This window comes from Lagopus leucura, unplaced genomic scaffold (genome assembly GCF_019238085.1).
Source record: "Lagopus leucura isolate 7727_CA_CO unplaced genomic scaffold, USGS_WTPT01 Super-Scaffold_100126, whole genome shotgun sequence".
Taxonomy (NCBI): Eukaryota; Metazoa; Chordata; class Aves; order Galliformes; family Phasianidae; genus Lagopus; species Lagopus leucura.
The window spans coordinates 169,213-190,906 of NW_024962329.1; the positions used below are offsets into that span (position 1 = coordinate 169,213).

The 21,694-nt window shown below is 51.2% G+C and overlaps 2 protein-coding genes across 7 annotated transcripts; both read left to right on the plus strand.

Moving 5' to 3' along the window:
- The first annotated feature begins 22 nt into the window (after positions 1-22).
- PSME3 (proteasome activator subunit 3) lies at positions 23-15,334 on the plus strand. 3 transcript variants are annotated; one of them, XR_006181707.1, is made up of 12 exons: positions 23-134; positions 681-713; positions 1,017-1,079; positions 1,581-1,685; positions 1,987-2,035; positions 2,654-2,766; positions 3,291-3,359; positions 3,813-3,880; positions 4,022-4,076; positions 4,331-4,417; positions 4,895-5,031; positions 15,254-15,334. XR_006181707.1 is itself a non-coding variant. In XM_042887910.1 (11 exons), exons 1-11 carry the CDS (start codon positions 93-95, stop codon positions 4,973-4,975), a joined length of 765 nt encoding a protein of 254 aa, XP_042743844.1. In that variant the 5' UTR covers positions 23-92; the 3' UTR covers positions 4,976-6,063. The 3 variants fall into 3 exon arrangements, 1 of the variants encoding a protein (XP_042743844.1); XR_006181706.1 differs by lacking the exon at positions 15,254-15,334 and adding an exon at positions 6,389-6,671; XM_042887910.1 differs by lacking the exon at positions 15,254-15,334 and having other exon boundaries at positions 4,895-6,063.
- LOC122189088 (membrane primary amine oxidase-like) lies at positions 9,693-20,668 on the plus strand. Of its 4 annotated transcripts, XM_042887903.1 has the most exons (5): positions 10,433-11,599; positions 17,577-18,681; positions 18,860-19,145; positions 19,726-19,855; positions 19,985-20,668. In XM_042887903.1, the coding sequence occupies exons 1-5, from the start codon at positions 11,135-11,137 to the stop codon at positions 20,282-20,284; spliced, it is 2,286 nt and encodes a 761-aa protein (XP_042743837.1). In that variant the 5' UTR covers positions 10,433-11,134; the 3' UTR covers positions 20,285-20,668. The 4 variants fall into 4 exon arrangements, with proteins under 4 accessions (XP_042743838.1, XP_042743837.1, XP_042743839.1 ...); XM_042887904.1 differs by lacking the exons at positions 17,577-18,681; positions 18,860-19,145; positions 19,726-19,855; positions 19,985-20,668 and adding exons at positions 15,254-15,539; positions 15,758-15,887; positions 16,116-17,105 and having other exon boundaries at positions 9,693-12,701; XM_042887905.1 differs by lacking the exons at positions 10,433-11,599; positions 17,577-18,681; positions 18,860-19,145; positions 19,726-19,855; positions 19,985-20,668 and adding exons at positions 12,518-12,579; positions 15,254-15,539; positions 15,758-15,887; positions 16,116-17,105.
- Positions 20,669-21,694: the final 1,026 nt, after the last annotated feature.

Below are 21,694 nucleotides of genomic sequence, written 5' to 3' on the forward strand. Positions count from 1 at the left end.
GTGACCTCACTTCCGGCGGCAGCGGAGCCGGCGGTGGGGTGGCGGCAGGCGCGGCCCGTGGCACGGCGAGACCCGGATTCGCACCTGCCGGTATGGCCTCGCTGCTCAAGGTGGACCCGGAGGTGAAGCTCAAGGTGCGCCCGCTGCTCTCGGCCGCTTAACGGCCCGCCGCTGCTGCCGGCCCTCCCCGTGGAGTCTGCCCGGGCCTCGGGGCGGGCCCGGCACCTCCGCGGGGGCCGTTCAGCCGTTTCTCCGCGCCTCCCTAGCGCGGCCCGGCCCACTCCGCCCCGCCGCTCCTTCTTCCGCCGCTGTCCGATCGGAGTCTCCTGCTGGGCCGCGGCCGGGCCGCGCCCGCGCTGTTTCCGCTCGGTGTGTGCTGCGTTCAGCCTGCGCTGAAGCTGGCGGTCTGCGGCCTCGCGGCTTTTGTTCTGGGCTCCTCGCGCCGTGCGTTGGCCTTTGGAACTCGGCCCGTGCAAGTGAGGGAGGCGCGGGCTGCGTTCGGCTGCTTCTCGTCCATCCTGGGGTCTCCCGGCCCTCCGCCGTGCGCTCACAGGAACAAGTTGGTGCCCGGGGTTCGGACCTGAGGCAGGCTCCATCCGTGCATGGCGCAGCGCCCAGCTACGGTTGAGTTGGGGAATTTTTTAGGACTGTCCTGAACTGTTGCTTTGTTTCTTCTGTAGGTTGACTCCTTCAGAGAGCGGATCACAAGCGAGGTGAGTATCCTCTGAGAGGAAAGAGCTAGCTTGGCATGTCTTTTTGACGTTTGAGTGTCTTCTGTAATCTTAGAAGTGTGCATAGCTCACTTTAGTCATTGGCTGAGATGAGATTATACAGCCTTGTGGCCCACTCCACGTCTTTTTTTTTTCCATTTGGCTTTGTGTGGAGTTTGTTGGAAGGCAGAACTTATGTGCCATGCTGTTTCCTGGCTTTGGAGAGTCAATTTTCCTGGTGTTTTTGTTAGCTCATGATGAATTCGTGGCATTGTTTCACTTCATAATCTCTTTTTTCTCTATCAGGCTGAAGATCTAGTGGCAAACTTTTTCCCAAAGAAGCTGTTAGAACTCGATGGGTTCCTGAAAGTAAGATATACGTGCTATCTTCTGTATTCTATTTTATTTTCAAACTGTGTGCTGGAAGGTGATGTGACTGGAACAGATCCTTCCTGTGCATTTATCTTGTGTATATCACCATAATGCAGAGAAGCGAAGCAATGGCTTTGTTGCGTGCATGTACTGAAACGCTGCTAGCTCTAGAGGGAGTGATTCCTGTTTCCGTTTTCTTCATGTGATCGACACATTTACTGTTCTTACGCATTCAGTAGCTTTGGGCTGTCCTTCATGATGCTATAGGACTCCAGCATGCCCAGCGCTGCAGACAGACAATAGCTTTGATCGTAATCTAGAGCTGGCACTCTGCTCTTGGACAGAGGGAGGTCTTGCTAACGGTCCTATTGTTGGAGTTTTTTTTGTATTCGTCCTTATTTTGTGTTTGGAGATGTAAAACTTTTGTCATCTTATTGTGCTTACTGTGATAGAAGTCGTTATTTCATAATTAAATAACAAGTATGCATTATTTTCCAGGAGCCTATCCTGAATATTCACGATCTCACTCAGATCCATTCAGACATGAATCTCCCAGTGCCTGACCCAATTCTTCTCACAAACAGCCATGATGGACTGGACGGGGTAAGGTTACTCTCTTGGCTGAGCTCCTGCTTCTGATAATTAAAACTGCATGGCCTGGTCTGTGTTGGATTAGTATATTCTTAGTTAACAAACAGCCTCCCAAAGGCTTTCAGGAATTGGTCTCCCGATCTTGGGAAGTCTGCTGGAGGGTGATGCTGTCCTTCACAGTGTTCCTTTGTTTTTAAAGACGGATGGTTAGAACCCAGGAGTGTAGCAGAGGCCCTAATGTTATCCTTACTTCCTCTGCAACAGTTTTATAGCTTACGACTAGTTTGTAAGTAAAACATTTTGTATATTTTAGCCAAATATGAAAAAGAGGAAGCTGGAAGACCGTGAAGAGACCTTTCAGGGTAAGAATCCCCGAGTCTCTTTGTTGCTGCCTGCCCCTTGAGCCGTGCCTTAAGAGAATGAAATGACTTCAGTCCCACTTGCCCTGACCTGACAGCATCTGCTGCTTATGCAGACCTGTCTCTGCAGCCTCAGAGCCTGACCTACAGATATTCTCTTGTGGTGGAGTCAGGTTCTAGCTCTTAGAAGCAGCAGGATTTGGATTTCTCTGATCGACATAAGTAGCAGTTGCTTAGGCATAGTGTGTTGATGAGCAGCTGGCCTCCCCATGGATCTATTCTAAAAGCTTTTTACATCTGGAGGAAGACCTCTGGTTTTGGATTAAGCTGAGGCAGAATAATTTCTTACACGCATGTCAGGAAAATCCTTGTACCTAGGCTCAGCAGGCTAGAGCTCTCCAGTTCTCGTCTAAGTCTGTATTTCCTCTCTTCTTTCCTTTGTGGCAATCACGGCTAGCCCATGCCCAGTTTCCCCCCTCCTGGCTGGTTAGCTGTGTCCTGGCTCAGTGTCCACTGCTAGCCTTTGTAGGAGACATGATGCTCAGGTGGACCTTTAGTCTGATCTTCTGGTGCATCTGTTCCCACATAGAGGTGATGCGTTTGCCTTCTCTGCCACTGTAGGTACCAAAGTGTTTGTGATGCCCAATGGGATGCTGAAGAGCAACCAGCAGCTGGTGGACATCATTGAGAAAGTGAAACCAGAGATCAGGCTGCTTATTGAGAAGTGTAATACGGTGGGTATGGGCTGCATCCCTGAGTTCTGGAGCAGATGGGGGCACTAGAATACTTTTGCTCCTTGTGTGAAGGTTCGCTGAAGGAGCAGATTCCTCTGTATCTTATAAATGATAGTGGTATGAATCCTGCACTTGTGAAGTCTGACAGGTAGGTGCAGGGAAATGTTCCTTTTCTGAGCTCTCAGGGAGTTCTGTAGTACACCTTGTGAAGGAGGATGTCTGTTTTGCAGGCTCCTTTCTTGAGGCTTTTCTTCACCCTCTTGCATAGTAACCAACACCTGCTGAGAGCCACTTGGGCACAATCAGGGGAGCTTCCCTTGAGAAGCTGCTATGCTTGTGTGGCTTCTCAGCCATATGAGAAGTTTAATCTACTCAGAAGTGGTGTGGGAGCCTGGAGAACCTGTAGGAGTTTATCATGAGCTGCATGGCAAAGACACGGTCATAGGGGGCTTTTGGAAAAAATTACAAGATTTCTCTGTAAAAATCTTGGCAGTGATCTGTTTATAGTGATCTTTCTTCTGCAGGTCAAAATGTGGGTGCAACTTCTAATTCCCAGGATAGAAGATGGAAACAACTTTGGTGTTTCTATTCAGGTAAGATATCATTGGCTGTGTCGTGGTTTTGTATTATAGTGTGTTGTCTTACGTTTCGATATCTGATTTAGTAAATTAGTTTGTTTCTCCTCAGATTGTTGCCGCTGTTTTAAGGCCCATCTCTCTACCTTTTTCTCCTTTTTTCCCTTTTCCTTTTCTCAGGACATGGGTCTGTGGATACCTCTGCCCTGCTAGTCATGGAACCGGGCCAAACCAGCCCGTAAGCCGTTGGCAGGCTGTGTGCCCTACTGTGGCAGAGAGCTATGCCCCAAGAGCGTGGACCTCTAGGTTCTTCCAAATCATTTGATTGTATCCAGTGTCTGCAGTGGTGGAGTTGGTTTAGGTTTTAAAATCCAAATCTGAGCTTGACATGGAACTGCTGAGACAGGGTACTTCTAGAGCCACGATGGCCAATTTCAGTATGAGTATTTCATGAGAAGGCTTCCTTTGCAGGAGGAAACAGTCGCTGAGCTTCGAACTGTGGAGAGTGAGGCAGCATCCTATCTGGACCAGATTTCTAGGTATGAAGAAACAGAGCTCTCTCTGGGAGTGCTGCTGGGAAAAGTAACCTTTCGGGGAAGGTCCTTCAGCTTTGCTGGGGCAGGTTGTGTCTGGAAAAATCTTGGTACTGTTTGTCTGATTTGTCTCCGTTTTCCTAACAGGTATTATATCACAAGAGCCAAGTTGGTGTCCAAAATAGCTAAGTACCCTCATGTGGTAAGTAAATGGGGAAGTGGTGCTTTACTGTTTACGTGCTGCTCCTTTTTGGGACTCTTCAGGCTACTCCATCACTGTCCTTTTTGAGCTAAGGGCGCTGTGGGAAAAGGGTGGGCTATATTAGAGTACAGAATATCTTCATCAGAAGAGAAGAAACTGAAAGGGGGATTCCTTTGTAAAAGGTAGGACCTTCAGTTGGTACATGGAAGCACACCTGAGCTCAGGCCACTTAGCCATGCATCTGTTTCCTGCAGGAGGACTACCGCCGCACAGTGACAGAGATTGACGAGAAGGAGTACATCAGTCTGCGCCTGATCATTTCAGAGCTGAGGAATCAGTATGTAAGTGAAAAAACAGAGCTCTCGCTGGCTCTCCACATAACAGAAAGAGCCCTTTCGATCCTTCTGCTGCTCTCCCCTTTCCCTATGATTACAGCTAGTCCTGGCGAGAAGCCTATGTCTTTCCTGGTCTGCTTTGGCACTAGCAAGAAGAACTAAGTGTTTATTGCCTCCCCACCATCTCCCAGAGATGTGGGTGTTTCCAACTTGAGTATTCATGAAAGCTGAGCACAAAATATTCTGTGCACTGCTGTGGGAACCTGCAATCCTAAATTCTTCAGGCAGTAGAAACCATTTCTGTACTCTGTATTGATGTCTTCTTTTTGTGCTTGTTTTAAGCAGAAATGTGATTGCAAGCAGGGGTTGAAAGTAGTACCAGAATGAGCTGTGATATTGCTCAAGTCAGTGGTTGTTGTGAATCCTGAATGCTAAGTGACACTCCCCTCCTTCATTTCTGAGTTGTGTTCTCCCTTTTTGCAGGTCACTTTGCATGACATGATCCTTAAAAACATTGAGAAGATCAAGAGGCCTCGGAGCAGCAATGCTGAGACCCTTTATTAAGTGTCAACGTTTGAACTTGAGAACTGTTCAGTCAACTAAAGACCGTCATTGCCTTGGTTTGTTACATGACTATCGAGATGGGAAACTGGCTGGAAATAGTATTGCATTCTTAGTTAAAATCTAAAGAAATTCTCACCTAGTTTTGTGATTGGTTTTATTCAGGTCTCAGGAGCTCTCCCTCCCTCTAGTATCTGGTAAAGAAAAAGGCCTTGCTGCTTTGGGATGCCCTAGAGGCTACTGCAGAGTGAGAGCAGAGCGCCAGCCAGGCAGGAACATTCCTTCATGCCTTTCTTCTTGCCTGAGTAGGAGCTACAGTAGAGACCAGGCCCTTGTCGTGTTCCATCTCTTGGCTGGAGACTTCTCTGTGGTCTCTGTGAACAAGGCAGACAGTCTTCAGCACAAGATAAGGCCTGGGTGGTGGTGCAGTCACTGAAAGCCAGCTCTCTTCAGTGCTGGCTGTAGTTGAGCCCCTTTGCCAATGCTCTGCACTGACTTATTTGCAAAGACAGGATTCTGCCCCGTCTGGGTTGGTGGCCAGAGCCACGTTCCAGTGCCACTGAGAGGTCTGTAATTGTTCTGTGGCTTTTTTGACTCAGTAGAGTGTGGCCCATCTGTCTCTGCCTTGGTTCTGAGCAGGTCAATGCAGAGCTGAAGGTGGTGCTTGTCACTGGGGCTGATTGCTGTACTGGCTGGTTGTGAGCGCATGTGGCTTCTGCTCCAATTTGCAAATTGACTAGAGTCACTTTCTTGGTTAAAACCAACTTCACGGGAGTCTTCATGCCTCCTCAGTATAAGTTGCTTTTGCCCAGGCTCCCTCCAAGGGAGGAGCCAGAGGTCTGATGCTAAACTCCTGGTAGATTCCATGTGTGATCAGAATGCAACCTGCTTTCTTCTGGCAGTGCTTCCAGCTGTCAGGCACAGCAGGCCAGCTGTGACAGTAGTGCTTGGGGTGAGGATGGCCAATTCCCACCTGGTACCGTTGCAAACCTTGTATTCTTTCCCCTGCAAAAGAGCACCCTTGTGTGCCTACTGACTCCTCTAAGCTGCTGGAACATTTCATGGTCCATTACAACCCCCTTTGGAAATGATTGGTTGTGTTGCGTCAGTTTTTGTGTGTGGGAAGTGAACCCATAATGCTGCAGGCTCCAAATTTTTTATTTATAGTATTTCTACTTAAGTCCCATATTCAGGGAATGTTAAATCATTTATTTCTGGAACCTCACTGTTTCCCAGGTCTCGTTACACCCATATATTCTTATTGTGCAGTAGCCTTAATAGTTGTGTTAACTTCGTTGTAACAACAGTGACAAAAGAAATGAACTTTCTCTCTCTCTCTCTCTCTCTCTTTTTTTTTTTTTTTTTTTTTTTTTTTAAATTTTGTTTTTGTTTTCTTTTTCTGCTTCCACCTCTAAGAGCCATGTTGTCTCTTGCTGGTTTCCTAGGGATTTCCCCGGAGTGTGGAGGGCCGCCAGCCCTTTCTATAGACTCTTCTGTTGTTGTTTGTAGTGAGTCAACCTTAGTCTTCCCACTAATAAATATTCTGTAACAAACCAACTGCGTTGTAGCTGCTATCTGGGAGCAGCACTCCCCCTTGTGTTTCTTTGTATTGATTTATTTTAATTTGTTGAGCTCTCTTTGCCAGATGAAACTATGTAAACTTTTACCATATCAGGAAATTAAAATAAGGTACTTTGAATTCTTTTAAGCTAGCCCCTTGTCTGTGATACTGAGCTCTTAGAATCGCTCTGCAGTGTTGGTGTCTGCTCTTGGCCATGCCTTTCACACATCCAGTGGTTCCTTCCATATGTTCTCCTCATTCTTCTTTTTGACTGTTGATACTGCTATGCGTGTGCTGCTTTGAAGATTGTTTCTGCTCCTTCAGCATGCCTTATATTAGGCCCAGGGGCTTGAGTTTGATGAGATCTGCCCTGTTCTTGTCCTTTGTGTTGGACTCAGGCTGTCTTGGGTCCAGGTATAACTGGACAGGTACAAGTCATTTGCATGATGGTGTTCTAAGAGCTGCAACTCACTTCACAGCTGCCCCTGCATCTGTGCAGAGCAGATGTCTGCAGTGTTGTAGGACAGGCATCTGAGTATCATACCTGACAAGTGTATTCAGAGGATGGTCTGTTATTCTCTTGATTTTACTGTGTGTGCAGTACAAAGGAGACATGGGCCAAAGCATCCTCAGCGTTTCTCAGAAGCATGCTTTTGTTCTCGTTCCTGTTCCTCAGCACGTATGGCATACAGCCTGGGCTGCAGGGACCTGCTCTGCAGTGTTCAGCCAAGTGGCATTCATTCCCCAGCTTCCTGTCTGTGAGCTGCTGAAGTCCAGCCTGTTCTGCTTTGTGATAGGGAGGCTGTGTCCCTCACAGCTTGGTTGCCACTAGGTGGGGGCTGTGATCCAGCCTGAGGAGTGCTGGGAGGCTGGGTGAGACCTGGCCTCCTGGCCGACCTGTCTGCAAAGTCTTCAGCCTCCAAGACGAAGCATAAGCAGCAGCTTGTAGACAGCTGTATTCTGCCTCCTGCTGGGCCACTGTGCTTCCTGTGGAGTGGAAAAGTCCTGGTGCCCACACTTCTTGGTGAAGATGGGTAAGGAACTGACAGCACAGGTCCCTGGGGCTGAGGAGGCAGGAGCTATTGCTGAAAAGATTACTGTTGGCATTGCTCAATGCCGTATGGCAGAAGAGGTCCACCTTGATACGGCCAGGAGAAAAGGAGCCCACAGCAGCCCTGTGCCAGCAGTCCTGTGGAAGGATGAAATGTCCAGCACTGCTGTGCTGACAGGTGTTGGTGAGAAGCACGTTTCGTGCTGAGGAGCAGGGGAAGGTTTATTGTCTGGGATCCTCACCCCTTGGTGCGGTGGTTTCTGCTCTTCCTTCCCAGAGAAGCGGCAGTGTGCTGTCAGGACTCTAACTCACAGCTTCTTGAGACATCCCAGCTTGCATTTGCAGTGGAGATTAGAACTTTGAAATAAGAATAAGTGCACAGCAGTTGTGTTCAGACAAAAACGCTAGCCAGCATGAGTAAGTGTCAAGCAATTTCCAGCAGTCTGTTTTACACAAGCTGACTGTGAAAGGTGAGAGAGTGGGAGGTTGAGTCTGAAGTTTGACTTGGGATCTGCTTGGGATGTACCCGTGTCAGGAAAACTAGCAAGAATTTGTGTGTGCTCAGTATACTCTTTACCCAGCTGCTTGGCAGTCACTGACTCAAAAGGCTGCCTGTCTGTGCTTTGGTTCCTATAAATTTGAGGGACTATTTTTGCCAGCTCTACCTTTCTGTGTGAGCAAAGCACAGCAAACTCCCAGCTACTGTGCTTTGTTTGGAAGATACTGGCACTTTACTTGACGTGTTGCACTGACAAGCAGTGCCTAAAAGCAACCACATGGTCAAAATAAACTGGTATGATGTGAATTCTCCATGTTAGGTAGGGAAGAGTCATGGGCTAATTAGACTGGGGAAATGAGCTGTGGACAGTTGGTTTTTTTTTTTTGTACCACGCAGCTCATAAACAAGTCATGCTGCTATTAGTGAGATGTGTCATCTTCAAAATTCTAGGCTAGCTTTAAGTTGCTTCAGGGTCCTTTTGGAGAAGATGCTGTTCCTGTGGTATGTGTTATACTTAAGAGTCCCTCAACATTTTTTATCACTTGCATGTTGATAAGGGTTTCTCATCTCTTCAGACTCAAATAATTGCCCTGCTTCCTGAAATGTCTGCTGAAGGATAGCAATGGGTTTAGTTCTTGTATTTGTTCTGGAACAGAACTCCCAGAAAATAGAGGCTGATTCTTGTTACAAACTGTAAAAGTCTTCAGCTTGAAAGGTACAGCAGAAATGGGCATCATTAAATGACACATGATATTAGGCATGACAGCCTTGGCACGTACCCTGCAGCAGGACAGAGGCAGCACAGAGATCAGTTAGTGCCAACTAATTGAGCAGACCCAGGGTGTGTGCTGTGGATTTGTTCATCATGTGGACATCATTTGACTGGGGCTTCTGTTCTTTTGTTGCATTCCAAATCCCCAGCGTGCACAGAAGTGTTCCCACACTTTATTTTCAGACATCTGACAGACAAGCTGCAGGGTTGAGTTGTCATTTGTGGGGCAGTGTAAGGCCTGTGAAGTTTATCCAGTTCTCTTAAATTACTGCTGCTTAAAAAATGACAATCTAATTGCAGCTTGTGCTTTGGCTTTTAGGGACATGAGATGCAGCACCAGTAGGCAAAGTTGAAACTAAATTATCTGCTATTTTTGCTACAGGGAAATGTAAAGGTAGATGTGGTTTGTGCAGCAGGCTCAGCCCAGCTGTGCAGAGGTGTGCTGCAGCAGAGGCCAGTTAAATTCCTGGAGGCAGGAGGTATGTCTTGACTCTGTTCCCAACCTTCAACAGTACAAAAGCACTTCCTCTCTGCACTCTAAGTGCAATGGAGTACTGTGTTCTAGGCTTTACACCAAAAGGGACTTTCTCCTTGGGACCCAACGCAAAGTAACCCTTAAAGCCTTGTTGACTTCATAGCTGGAATGCTATCTTGGAATTCAGCACTACTTTTACTTAATCTAGGGCTATTCAGGCATCTGATTCTGCTGTCAGAGATCAGTGGAAAGCTGGTGGGACAGGGTACCTCTAAAACCTGTAGATATTACAGCCTGTATTGCCAAAGCTCTTTTATCATAGGTCCTGTCTCTTCCCACTACTTGCATCTTTGTCACAGGGTTCTCCTCTTCTGGTCAGCAGCTACATGAGATGACTACTGTGGCTTTACTGGTGCAACAGGCAGTGAGCAGAAGGGACTTCTGCTTGCATGAAGCGACTCTGCCTGCATGGCTGCAGCTGAGGTTAAAGAAGGTTGACAGCTGTCCACTGTGGTGAAGATAATGTAGGGTGTCCTAAAACCATCTAGCTGCCTGCCTGCCAGTGCGATGTCTGGTAAGTGTGGCTCAGGAAAGGCTGAGTCTAGGGCAAGACCCGGAGCAGAGGAAGAAGATTAAATGGTGCTGCAGGCTGGGATAGCCTGCCACTGGGAAACTCTGGAGGAAAAAGGGAAGGCCAGGGTGAGGTGAGGTGAGGCTGGCAGCAGGAATGGAAATGTTGGGTTCAACCTCCAGCTGTGGTTCTCTTGGATTGCTTGTATTTCTCAGCACCAGCTCAGGGACAGGCAGGGACTGCAACTGAAGCAGTGTGTCTTGTCTGTCTCTGGTGTTTGCTGTGTGGCAGCAAAGAACCCCCCGTCCTGCTCGGTGATGCTGTGAGAACAGCAGAGACTTTGGGTGGCAATGGCTGAGGGAGCTCTCACAGCCTTTGGGAGACACACTGGAGGTGGCTGCTCAGCCTGTGCAGTGGGACAGCAGGGGGCTGCTGGCGCTGCCTGTGTGGATGCCACAGATCAAAGGCTGTCCTTGAGGGAACTTCTCTGAAGCTGCACCGCAGTTTACCTTAGAATTTGAGGCAGAGGCAAAACTTACTTGAACTTGTTCCAGTGGAATGATGGGGATTAATTAGTTAATGAATACTCAGAGATGCAAACTAAGAGCTAGTTGTTCATGCTGCACCGGGGCCAGTATATCGTCCTAAACTCCAGCTCTCTATGCCTGCCAAAGTTTTTTTTTACTACTACACAGGTGGATGTGTTTTCACAAAGGCTTCCACGTAGAAGATTTTAAAAACTAAAATAAAAAGTAACTCCAAGTTTGAAATCATGCTGCCAGGGAGAGTGTTTGCAAGGAAGCAGCCTGATAAACAAGGAAATTTGACAAGTTGCAAAGAGGTGAAATTCTACAGTGTGGCAACAATTCCCAGTCTGTGAGAGCCTCACTGTGGTCCCAACCACCTTGGTATGACTACAGGATTGTCGTTATTACAGCCTCAGGAAACTGGGCAGGACTGAAAAAGTAACAGTGATGTGAAGTTTGTCTGAGTCACTGACTGTATCCCCCGTGGTTCTCTCAGGGCAGCAGCTCTTGGAAGAAGGCAGAGTAGGATGCAGTGAGTGAGAGCTGCTCTTTCTGCTCACCACTAACTTCAGATCTCCTCCCCTAGCCTCTCCCAGTCTTTTGTACTTTCCTTGCTACTCCATCCACTGCAGCATAAACTGGCAGAAGCAGCAGCAGAAGCCCTGCTCCAAAAGCGACTCAAAAAGCCTCGAAACCAGCAGCAGCCATGAACATGAAAACCGTGGTTGTGCTGCTCCTCCTGGCCCTGGCCACAATCTTTGCCCTCATCTGCGTGCTGCTGACCCGGGCACAGGCCCCCAGCTCCTGCCAGCAGCAGCCCTTGGCACAGGAGGAAGCGGACGACGGCCACAGCCGGGTCTTTGCCGACCTGACAGCCGAGGAGCTGGCCCAGGTGGTGCAGTACCTGCGGGTCAGCCTCGGGGTGCCGCTGGCTGATGCAGCGCGTGCCAAACCTTCTGACAACTGCATTGCCTCCGTGGACGTGCAGCTTCCGGCCAAGGCAGAAGTGCTGCGGTTCCTGGATGCCGGAGGGGCTCCCCCGCCCCGCGAGGCGCTGGCTGTGCTGTACTTTGGGGCCCAGGCAGAGCCCAACGTCACCGAGTACGTGGTGGGCCCACTGCCGGCACCGACGTACCACCGGGACATCACGGTGCAGAAGTACGGGGGGAAGGTGCCGTACCACCGCAGACCAGCATTGCCTGCTGAATACAAACAGGTTGCTGATTTTTTTAAAAAACAGGTGTTCCCTGCAGCTCCATTCTTCATGGACCAAGTGATGGAGTATGATGGGGCCAACCTGGCTGCTGTGACAGCTGCTCCCCGTGGATCCCGATCTGGAGATCGGCTCACCTGGTTTGTCATGTTTCAGAATGTGAGTGGGTTCTTCCTGCACCCGATGGGGCTGGAGGTGCTGGTGGACCACAGCAGCCTGGATCTCACACAGTGGGCAGTCCACAGAGTCTTCTACAACGGCCAATACTACAGGGACATGTCTGAGCTGGAGAGAATCTATGTGCAGGGTGGTGTCCATGTGGAGAAGGTAAAAAGAGCACCGTGGGATGGGGACTTCTCGTCTATGAGGCCCCGAGCACCAGTGGCCGCGACGTTCCCCTTGCAGTATGAGCCCCAGGGGCCACGGTACAGCATCAGGAACAACCTCATCATCTTCCAGGCCTGGAGCTTTGCCTTTGGAATGAGTGTGATGACGGGCATGCGCCTGTTTGACATCCGGTTCAATGGGGAGAGGGTTGTGTACGAGATGAGTGTGCAGGAGGCGCTGTCAGTGTATGGCTCCAACTGCCCTGGCGGGATGTCCACCCGCTACATGGACAGCAGCTTTGGCATTGGGCGCTACTCCTCACCCCTGGTGCGTGGGGTCGACTGCCCGTACACGGCCACCTATGTGGACACGCACACCCTACATGAGGGCTTGAGCTACAGCAGGAGGACGGCGGCCCTCTGCATTTTTGAGCAGAACCTGGGCTCCCCTCTGCGGCGCCACTACTCCAACCTACAGTCGATGTACTATGGTGGGATGGTCAACTCCGCGCTGGTCCTTAGATCCATCACCACTGTGGGTAACTACGACTATGTCTGGGACTTCATCTTCTACCAGAACGGGGCCATCGAAGGCAAAGTCCAGGCCACAGGGTACACGAGCTCATCCTTTTTCCATGGGAATGGTCTGCAGTATGGCAATAGAATTTGGGAGCATACCTTGGGTACAATTCACACCCATTTTGTCAACTATAAAGTGGACTTGGATGTGGGAGGTAGGTCTTACCTCCCTTTCATTTATGCCATTATAATGGGGAATGTCTCGGGGGGGATTCTGGTCTCTGGAGTCCCTTGCGGTTGCTGTCAGATCTCTGCTTTTTCTGTCTCCCAACCTTTAATTGCGAAATTCTTTTTCTGTGTGTGTAGTTGTCTGTCCAGGTAATGGAGTTACAGGCAGAGGAAATTGTCTGGGAGCTCTGTATTCATCCTAGGGAAAGTATGAAAAGTAGCAGCTGCAAAACATCTGTGTTTCCTTGAGGCCCCATGTCTGGCACGGTGCATGTTGCCAAAAGCGTGGCCAGGCAGACGGAGCAGGCACAGCCCTGTCTGCAGCACAAGATGTGTGAGCTGGCTCCTGCAATGCCTGGTGCTATTCGTGGCATCCTCTCATGCCTTGGGGAAATCCGTGCTCTCCTGTGTGGTGTGCAGCACTGACCATCTGCACATCTGTCCTTCCATCCCTTTCAAGGAAATCTGTGTAGCTAGATCCTGAGCCTGTGTCTCATCAGCTATTGCGAGGAACCAGAGTATTCCTTGATCCTGCATGTGGGGGCATGGGTTCCTGTGGGAGCAGCTCTCTGCTGCAGTGAAGGGCTGAGTGCTGCCCTGCAGTGCATACAGGCTGAGCACATTGGATTTATTTTCCCTCCCAGGCTGATCCAGATTCTGCAAGTCAGGAAGGCATTGGGGCTGCACTGCAGCAGAGAGCACCAGCTGGTGGTGTGGGATATTTTCTATTGAAACCTGCTCCTGTAAAAGGGGTGGGAAATGTTTTACATATTCAGAGAACCAGCAGGATCCATCGGGAGGCTGTGGGCTGCCTGTGCCCAAGCCCAGCAGCAGTGCAGCTCCATGACTCCTGCTACATGTAGCCTTGAGTAATGCTGCTTTTCGGCATTACGATCAAAAACAGAGCTGAATCTGATCCCCTTCCTGTGAACAAGGCTTGAGAGCACGCTAAAGCAGCTAAAGGTCCATTTATGTGGCTGCTGTATCTCTGCATTCCCTGCTTTGTTTGCACACCTGGAGCACACCTTGGAGCAAGAGCAGTGGAGAAGAGTTATGTCAAGGCCCAAGCAGGGGAAAGGAAGTGTTTATGCTGAGCTGAGTACCAGGACTAGAGGCAATGCAGGGTGTCTGAGGGGTTCTCCTACCCCCTGTGCCGCACAAGCATAGCATCCCCTACACGAGACCTGCTGCAAGGCCTTCAGAGAAGAGGGGCTGGAAGTGAGACAGGAAACAGAAGGATCTGAATTAATGTGGTGGCAGAAAACCAATATGGAGCTGTGAGACTTCATCTTCTACCAGAACAGAACTGTCAAAGCCAAATTCCGGGTCACGGGGTATATGAGCTCCTCCTTTTTCCATGGAGATGGTACAGCAGTAGGATTTAGGATTGTGGCTACAATACGCACTTGTCCTGTCAACTTTAAAATACATTTGGATGTGGGGGGTAGGTCTGGGTTTTGTCTCTTTTGGGCTCTCTATGCGTTCTTTCAGACTCCCCCACTAGTTTTTCTTCCCACATGTAGGGTAGGTGATGTGCTCTCATAGAGAGCGTTAAGGTTGTTTTTTTTCCTCTACAACTTCTGTTTCAATCCGTCCTTGTGCTCTTGTTGACATTTCATATGCTGTAAACTACCACTGTGTATTTTAAATTTGTTTGTTTCTCATTGAGAAATGCCTAGAAACTTAATAACTACTCCTTTTAGGATGATTTTAGAGTCCTTCTGGAGTGGAGGAGGGGAGAAAAAAAAAAAAAAAAAAGGAGGGATTGCAAAATGAAAGAAATAGGGAAAAGACAGGGAATCTCAAACTGTCACTGGAAGGGGAGGTATGGAATTGGAAGTTTTTGTCCACGTCACAAAAAAGATGAGAAGAAGCACGACAGTGGCTGCATGGGTCCATTTCTATAGGTCTCAGCCTCTCATGCCTCTCATGCTGACTTCACCTGCAATGCTGGGGCTTGGTCCCAAAGCTCTGGTCAAACCTTGCAGGTGCTGGAGGCTGGCAGAAGTTTGCTGCTGGGATCCTTCATCATCTCTTGGCCATCCTATCACTAGATTTCTTTGCTCTTGTGCTGCTCCTGTTGCTGTGAGCTCTTGGCTGTTGTATCATCTTTGTGGAAAGACCAGAGCTGCTCCATTTTTGTAATGTGCAGATGTGCTCAGAGCCCATGCTCTATCTGGTGCAGCCTTGCAGGATGCATTCTGGTGAGCAGAAACACGGTGCTTGGGCTGTCAGGTGCTCGGGTTAATCAGACAGGGCTCATACCGGTTCTTCTGTCCTTGGAGAGGTTCCTTTTCTGCTCTCTCATCAAGGACGAGAGTGCACAGGAATGGCACCATATGACACAGTGCTGTGTTTCACCGGCTAAACAAACTTGCATTACAGAGCATGGCATGCCATTGCGCAGTAGAACCAGGGAGCAATAGTTACTCTTGTCTGCAGGTAGTGGTGATTGGAGCCTGGGGTGCAGGAAGGGTCAATGGCGAGAGTGGGACCTGACTGCAGGAAAGTTCTCAGCTGCTTTGCTTTGTCCTCCTAGAGGTGAAGAACTCTTTGGTGGCCCATGACATGGCATTTGAGGTGGCACAGGCTCCCTGGAACCCAGAGCAGCAGATTGAGCGTCCACGGCTCACTGAGAAGGCCCTGGACACAGAGGACCAGGCTGCCTTCCGGCTCCACTCCACGATGCCCAGATACATCTACTTTGCAACCAACAAAAAAAACAAGTGGGGCCACCAACGTGGCTACAGGATTCAAATCATCAGCTTTGCAGGGGATCACATTCCCGAAGCCAGCTCCATGGAGAGGGCCATCAGCTGGGCAAGGTCAGACTGCTCTGATGGGGTCACTGAGTACTCTGCAATGCCTCCAGCCTCACTGGCTGAAGCGGTGCTGCAGGGATGCTTCCTGTGGGGAGGGAGGGGATTGATGCAGCCCGGTACTTTGGTTACTCCATAGGACCAGCCTGGTAATCTGCAGGCTCCAGGGAGCAGCCTTTAGCTCTGCCCTGCCCCCAGGGTCCTGTCTCTGTCCTTGTTCCCAGGTACAAGCTGGCTGTCACCAGGCGGAAGGAGGAAGAACCCACCAGCACCAGTGTCTACAACCAGAACGACCCTTGGACCCCCACTGTCGCTTTTGCTGACTACATCAATAATGAAACTATCACCAATGAGGTGAGGAGGGGCTGGAGGCATGGGCTGCTGGTGCCGGCCACACCACCTCACACATTGCTCATGGGATCCACTGGGACAGCAGCAAAGCATGAGGAGAGCGGGTTGGAGCGTTGCTGGGCTGTAGGAACATGGGCTGTGGGTGCCCACTGAGGTACCCTCTGTTCTCCTGTGCCCCAGGCACAGATTTCAGTCAAAAATAACCGCACTCATGTACCTCCTCCTGCCTAGGATCTTGTGGCCTGGATAACTGCTGGTTTCCTCCATATCCCTCACTCAGAAGATATTCCCAACACCTTGACGGTGGGAAATTCAGTTGGTTTTCTCCTGAGACCCTACAACTACTACGACTTGGACCCCTCCATTTACTCACCCGATGGTGTGTTTTTCACCAGCGAGCAGAACTTCATGGCATGTGAGGTTAACCCCATCACCTGCCTGTCCCAAACTGCCTCCTGCTTGCCAAGCTTCCCCCCATTCACCTATGACGGATTCCAAAATATCAGCAGGCTTTAAAGGTCCAGGAAGCAGGATTAGAGGCTGACTGATCTCCCATGGATATTCATTTCTTTTAGTGGCATTTTCTTTGTTTGCAGTTCTGTAACAACTTTACTTTTTATTGTGGCTTTTATAATGTAGTGATCTGTATGAGTGAAGCATGCTGCCCAGAAGAGATCTGCAGAGTCTCTGCTAACTGCTGCATGCCAGGGGTAAAAGTGAGGAGAACATGCTCTTCCTCTGTTGTAGCAACAAATGCTGTGTAGTGCCAATGTCAGGTTAAAAAAAAAAAAAAAAGAAAAAAGAAAAAAATCCAGTGCTATTCTGCCTGTCTTGTTTTACGCTTCCAGCAATGGCTGCTGGGGGGTCCTGGGGCACAGTGTTCAGCGCATGGAAGGCGAGGAGAAGGCAGTGCCGGGGGCACACTCCTTTCCTCCCCGCTGTCCGCCTGCGTCCTCCTTGTGCTGCAGCGAAGCCTGTGGGTCAAACAGGGAAGGACAGGAGCAGAGAGTTCGTTTAAAACTGTGGTCTGCTGGAGGAAGCAGAGCAGAGTTGCCTTTTATGGCTTCCAGCAAATCCAGGCATGTCTGAGAGCACTGCAGTGCGCCCTCCCTATGAGCTCATCCAGGCCATCCTCTCTTCAGAAGACAAGGGAGAAAAAACGCCCAGCCCACCAAATCCAAGCTGGGAGAAGCAGCGACTCAAAAAGCCTCGAAACCAGCAGCAGCCATGAACATGAAAACCGTGGTTGTGCTGCTCCTCCTGGCCCTGGCCACAATCTTTGCCCTCGTCTGCGTGCTGCTGACCCGGGCACGCGTCCCCAGCTCCTGCCAGCAGCAGCCCTTGGCACAGGAGGAAGCGGACGACGGCCACAGCCGGGTCTTTGCCGACCTGACAACCGAGGAGCTGGCCCAGGTGGTGCAGTACCTGCGGGTCAGCCTCGGGGTGCCGCTGGCTGATGCAGCGCGTGCCAAACCTTCTGACAACTGCATTGCCTCCGTGGACGTGCAGCTTCCAGCCAAGGCAGAAGTGCTGCGGTTCCTGGATGTCGGAGGGGCTCCCCCACCCCGCGAGGCGCTGGCTGTGCTGTACTTTGGGGCCCAGGCAGAGCCCAACGTCACCGAGTACGTGGTGGGCCCACTGCCGGCACCGACGTACCACCGGGACATCACGGTGCAGAAGTACGGGGGGAAGGTGCCGTACCACCGCAGAGCTGTCACTGGTGTGGAGTATGCAGCCATCAACGAGCTCATCCAGAAGGAGCTGAGGAAGGCACCACGCTTCCTCGCTGCATGCTGTGCATCTGATGGAACCGACCTGGCCACTATCACCACTGCACCCCGTGGCCTCAAGTCCGGAGACCGCACCACGTGGTTTGTCCTCTTCCATGGCATTGCTGGCAGTGGTTACTTCGTCCTGCCTGTGGGGCTGGAGGTGCTGGTGGAGCATGGGCCGCTCGATGTCTCCCAGTGGTACCTGCGCCAGGTCTTCTACAATGGACGCTACTTCCACAGCACCGCTGAGCTGGAGAATGCATTTGTGACCAAGTCGCTGAAGGTGATTGTGGTTCAGAAGCCCCAGGAAGACACGGTGCTGGGCTCCATGAGACCCCTCCGCTCACCTGGTGCTCCGGGGCCACTTCAGTTTGAGCCCCAGGGGCCGCGGTACAGCGTCAGGGACAACCGTGTCACCTACCACGGCTGGAGCATTGCTTTTGGCATGAACCCCAACACTGGCCCACGGCTCTTCGACATCCGTTTCCGCGGGGAAAGAATAATCTATGAGCTGAGCCTGCAGGAAGCCTTGGCTCTGTATGGCTCCAACTGCCCTGGGGGTATGTCCACCCGCTACCTCGATGGCAGTTTTGGCATCGGCAGATTTGCCTACGAGCTGGTCAGAGGTGTTGACTGTCCCTACATGGCCACCTATGTGGATCGGCACTACCTGTCCGAGTCAGATGTCCCCAGAACCAACCAGAATTCACTCTGCATTTTTGAGCACGACACTTCCCTTCCTCTGCGGCGGCACTTCTCTGATGCACACTCCTTGTACTATGGAGGGCTGCGGAAGAACACCCTGGTTATTCGTGCTGTCTCCACACTCGTTAACTATGACTACGTCTGGGACTTCATGTTCTACAGCAATGGGGCTGTGGAGGTCCGGGTCCATGCCACCGGCTACATCAGTTCCTCCTTCCTCCATGACCAGGGCACTGACTATGGCAACAGAGTTGGGCCACACACACTGGGGACGATGCACCTGCACCACATTCACTACAAGGTAGACCTGGATATTGATGGTAGGTCTCATCTTGTGCGGTCACCAGGGCTTGAGAAGGCCATTGGCCCCGTGGGTGAGCGCTTTGCCTACAGACATGCTCTGTATCTCAAAATGCTGCTCTTTAGCTGCATTTCTTGGTGAGATGCAGCCCTACCCAGGGTGTGGAATTCAAGGGGATTCTCCCTTTTACTTCATAGGGCAGCTGAACTCACTGGAGTCCCATGACATGGGGTACCAGACAGTGAGCATCCCCTGGAGCCCAGAGAACACCCTGCAGCAGCCGTTCCTCCGCCGGGAGAGGCTGGAGAGAGAGAATGAGGCGGCGTTCCCCCTCAATGCCTCTCTCCCCCGCTACCTCTCCTTCACCGGCCCAAAGCCCAACCGCTGGGGACACCTTCGCAGCTATCGAGTGCAGGTGGTCAGCTTCCCCGGGGAGCACCTGCCCACCAGCAGCCCCATGGAGAAAGCCATCAGTTGGGGCAGGTAGGTGGGGGGCTGAGGCCGCAAGCTGCAATTGTGCTGCAAGCAGCCTAGGCACGCAGTGCGTGGGCAGCCCTGTGTTCTGCACCAAGGGGACCCACTAATACCCGTCCTGCGGGTGCTGAGAAGCTTCCCAGCCACCCATCCCCAGCCTGATCCCCTCCTGCTGACAAGCCTGTCTGCAGGGAAGGGTTAAATAACAAGCTCGTCTACTTCTTGTCTCTGACAGTCCCTACAAAAATTGCTCAATGGCGTCTGTTCATAGTAGTTCCCAGGCAGGAATCTGACCCCAGATAAGTTTAATTTAGAACGATCACATGTTTTCCCAAGGGCTGCATTGGTATCTGTAGGTCTTGACTCCTCTGCAGAAGGACAGGATGCCTCTTGGAAAAATGTTTTGGAAAACTGCAGTGCTGGCTTGTGGCCAGGGTGAAATTTAACGGCCTGTGTTCTGGGGGAGGTTGCATAATTTAGACCTAAAGTCAAAGCATTGGGCTGGCAAGTCCCATAGTTCTGGAGCTGCCACTTGTGCTGCACCCACTCTATGCCCTGCCTGGTGTCACAGTGCCTCCTGCTCTAACAGGTACAAGCTGGCTGTCACCAGGAGGAAGGAGGAGGAACCCACCAGCACCAGTGTCTACAACCAGAATGACCCTTGGACACCCACTGTCACTTTTGCTGACTTCATCAATGATGAAACCATCGCTAACGAGGTGAGTGGGAGTATTGAGCTCCATAGGACTGCTTGTGGCTGGGACTTCATGGTCACAGCGGGTGGGGGAACAGGGCTGGAACGGTCGGTGCAGCTGATGAGATGCTCTGGTCTCCCCTTTTTGTCCTAGGACCTGGTTGCGTGGATTTCTGTGGGGTTCCTTCATGTTCCTCATGCTGAGGACATCCCCAACACAGTGACTGTGGGGAACAGTGTCGGCTTTTTCCTGAGGCCCTACAACTACTTTGACGAGGACCCCTCGCTGTACTCGCCTGACAGCATCTATTTCAGCAGCGAGCAGGAGATAGGGGTGTGTGGAGCCAACCCCCTCGCCTGCCTGCCTGCGGCCACCTGTGCCCCACGCCTGTCACCCTTCCAATACAGTGGCTTTGTCAACATCAGTCTGGGCTCCCCATTTGGTGGGCACTAATGGGGTCAAAAAGGAGGACAGGTGCTGGCACAGACAGCCAGTGTCCAGCCATTGGGCTGCATTCCTGGAGGGCAGGAATGGTGGAGGGAGTGGTGGAGGGAGTGCAGCCAGCTGGCTGGGACCTGCCCTGCTCACTTCCTCCTTCAGGTCACGGATGTGAGGCTCTATCCTACCGAGGTAGTCAGGTGCCTCTGTGGTGATGGAGCTGCCCTTGGAGCTTTGCTGTTTGGTGACTGCTCCTCCAGGTGATGCTGGGTGCCAGCTGCTGTGGCAGCACTGAGCGCTGGGAATAGTACTGGGGATAAGGATGCTGCACAGGATGAACATGCTGCACGATGGCAGCCTGGTGCCCAGCTAGCTCCAATAAAGAAGCATGTTAATGCATTTTCTGACCCATCTCTTGCATAGCTCGTCAGCATGGCTTCTGATGATCAGATCCTGGACGCTGGTGGTGTTATGAGGCTGTATTGGTTTGCAGGCATTCACCAGAGAGGGCAAAGTTTCAGTGGTGGGCACAATGCCCAGCATGGCCGTGTGAGTGTACACTGGCTGTACTCTTGGACCCTGTGTGCTGGCAGGACCCTTCTGCAGCAAAATATGGGATAAACAAAGGAGTTAATGTGTAATAGCTGTATCAAGCTGGATTAATTGGTTCTGCCTTGGCTGCTGGCTGGAGCCTTGTTCTCACCCCCCAGCTTGGGGTCCCTTGCTCCAGTGCCTGCACAGCCCCAGCTTGCAGGAGCATGGAACCCATCCCCACTGCACTGGGCTGGGTTGGGGCTGCGGTATGCCAGGATTCTGTGAGGTTTGTCTCCAGCCCTGGCACATAGCAGGCAGTTGGCTACTGTGTCGCCAGGAGCTGCAAAGGGATTTGCCCTCCCCAGGGGCTGTGACATGATGGCCTGCACCTCGGATTGCAGCAGAATGGAGGCACTGCAACATGGGGAAGTGATTTGGGGTGGGATTAGTTGCATTGCATGCTTAGATGATGCCTGGGGGTATCAGTCCTGGGAGCCTGGGGGAACAGATACAGCGCTCCCTGTGCAGGGACGTACTCCTGTGTGTTTACAGGTACTGCCTGGACTCTGACCACATGCTGACGCAGGCAGTGGTGACCTTGTTTCCAGCCCCAGCACTGCGATGGACTGAGAACCTTCTGGATGAAACCTTGGTGCTAAGGGGCAGCCAAGCGTGACAGTGTGCGCTGCGCGTGCCTTGGCCATGTGTGGTGGCTTGGGAACCGTGGGGACGCCGTGTCCTGGAGCCAGCTGCTGTCACTGCAGGGCATGCAGCTCCTGGGTTGCCAGCTCATCTGGCTGTGACTGTAGGGGAGCCATTGTTCCCATTCCAGTTCCTGGCCTCTCCTAAGTGCAATCCCAATTTTGTTGCTGTGATTCTTTCCAAAGGGGC

Coding starts and splice junctions, on each gene's coding strand:
- PSME3 (XM_042887910.1), top strand. CDS start 93: ATGGCCTCGCTGCTCAAGGTGGACCCGGAGGTGAAGCTCAAG. Junction 2,036..2,653: donor CCGTGAAGAGACCTTTCAGG/GTAAGAATCCCC, acceptor CTGCCACTGTAG/GTACCAAAGTGTTTGTGATG. Junction 3,360..3,812: donor ACTTTGGTGTTTCTATTCAG/GTAAGATATCAT, acceptor CTTCCTTTGCAG/GAGGAAACAGTCGCTGAGCT.
- LOC122189088 (XM_042887903.1), top strand. CDS start 11,135: ATGAACATGAAAACCGTGGTTGTGCTGCTCCTCCTGGCCCTGGCCACA. Junction 18,682..18,859: donor GGTAGACCTGGATATTGATG/GTAGGTCTCATC, acceptor TTTACTTCATAG/GGCAGCTGAACTCACTGGAG. Junction 19,146..19,725: donor AAAGCCATCAGTTGGGGCAG/GTAGGTGGGGGG, acceptor CTGCTCTAACAG/GTACAAGCTGGCTGTCACCA.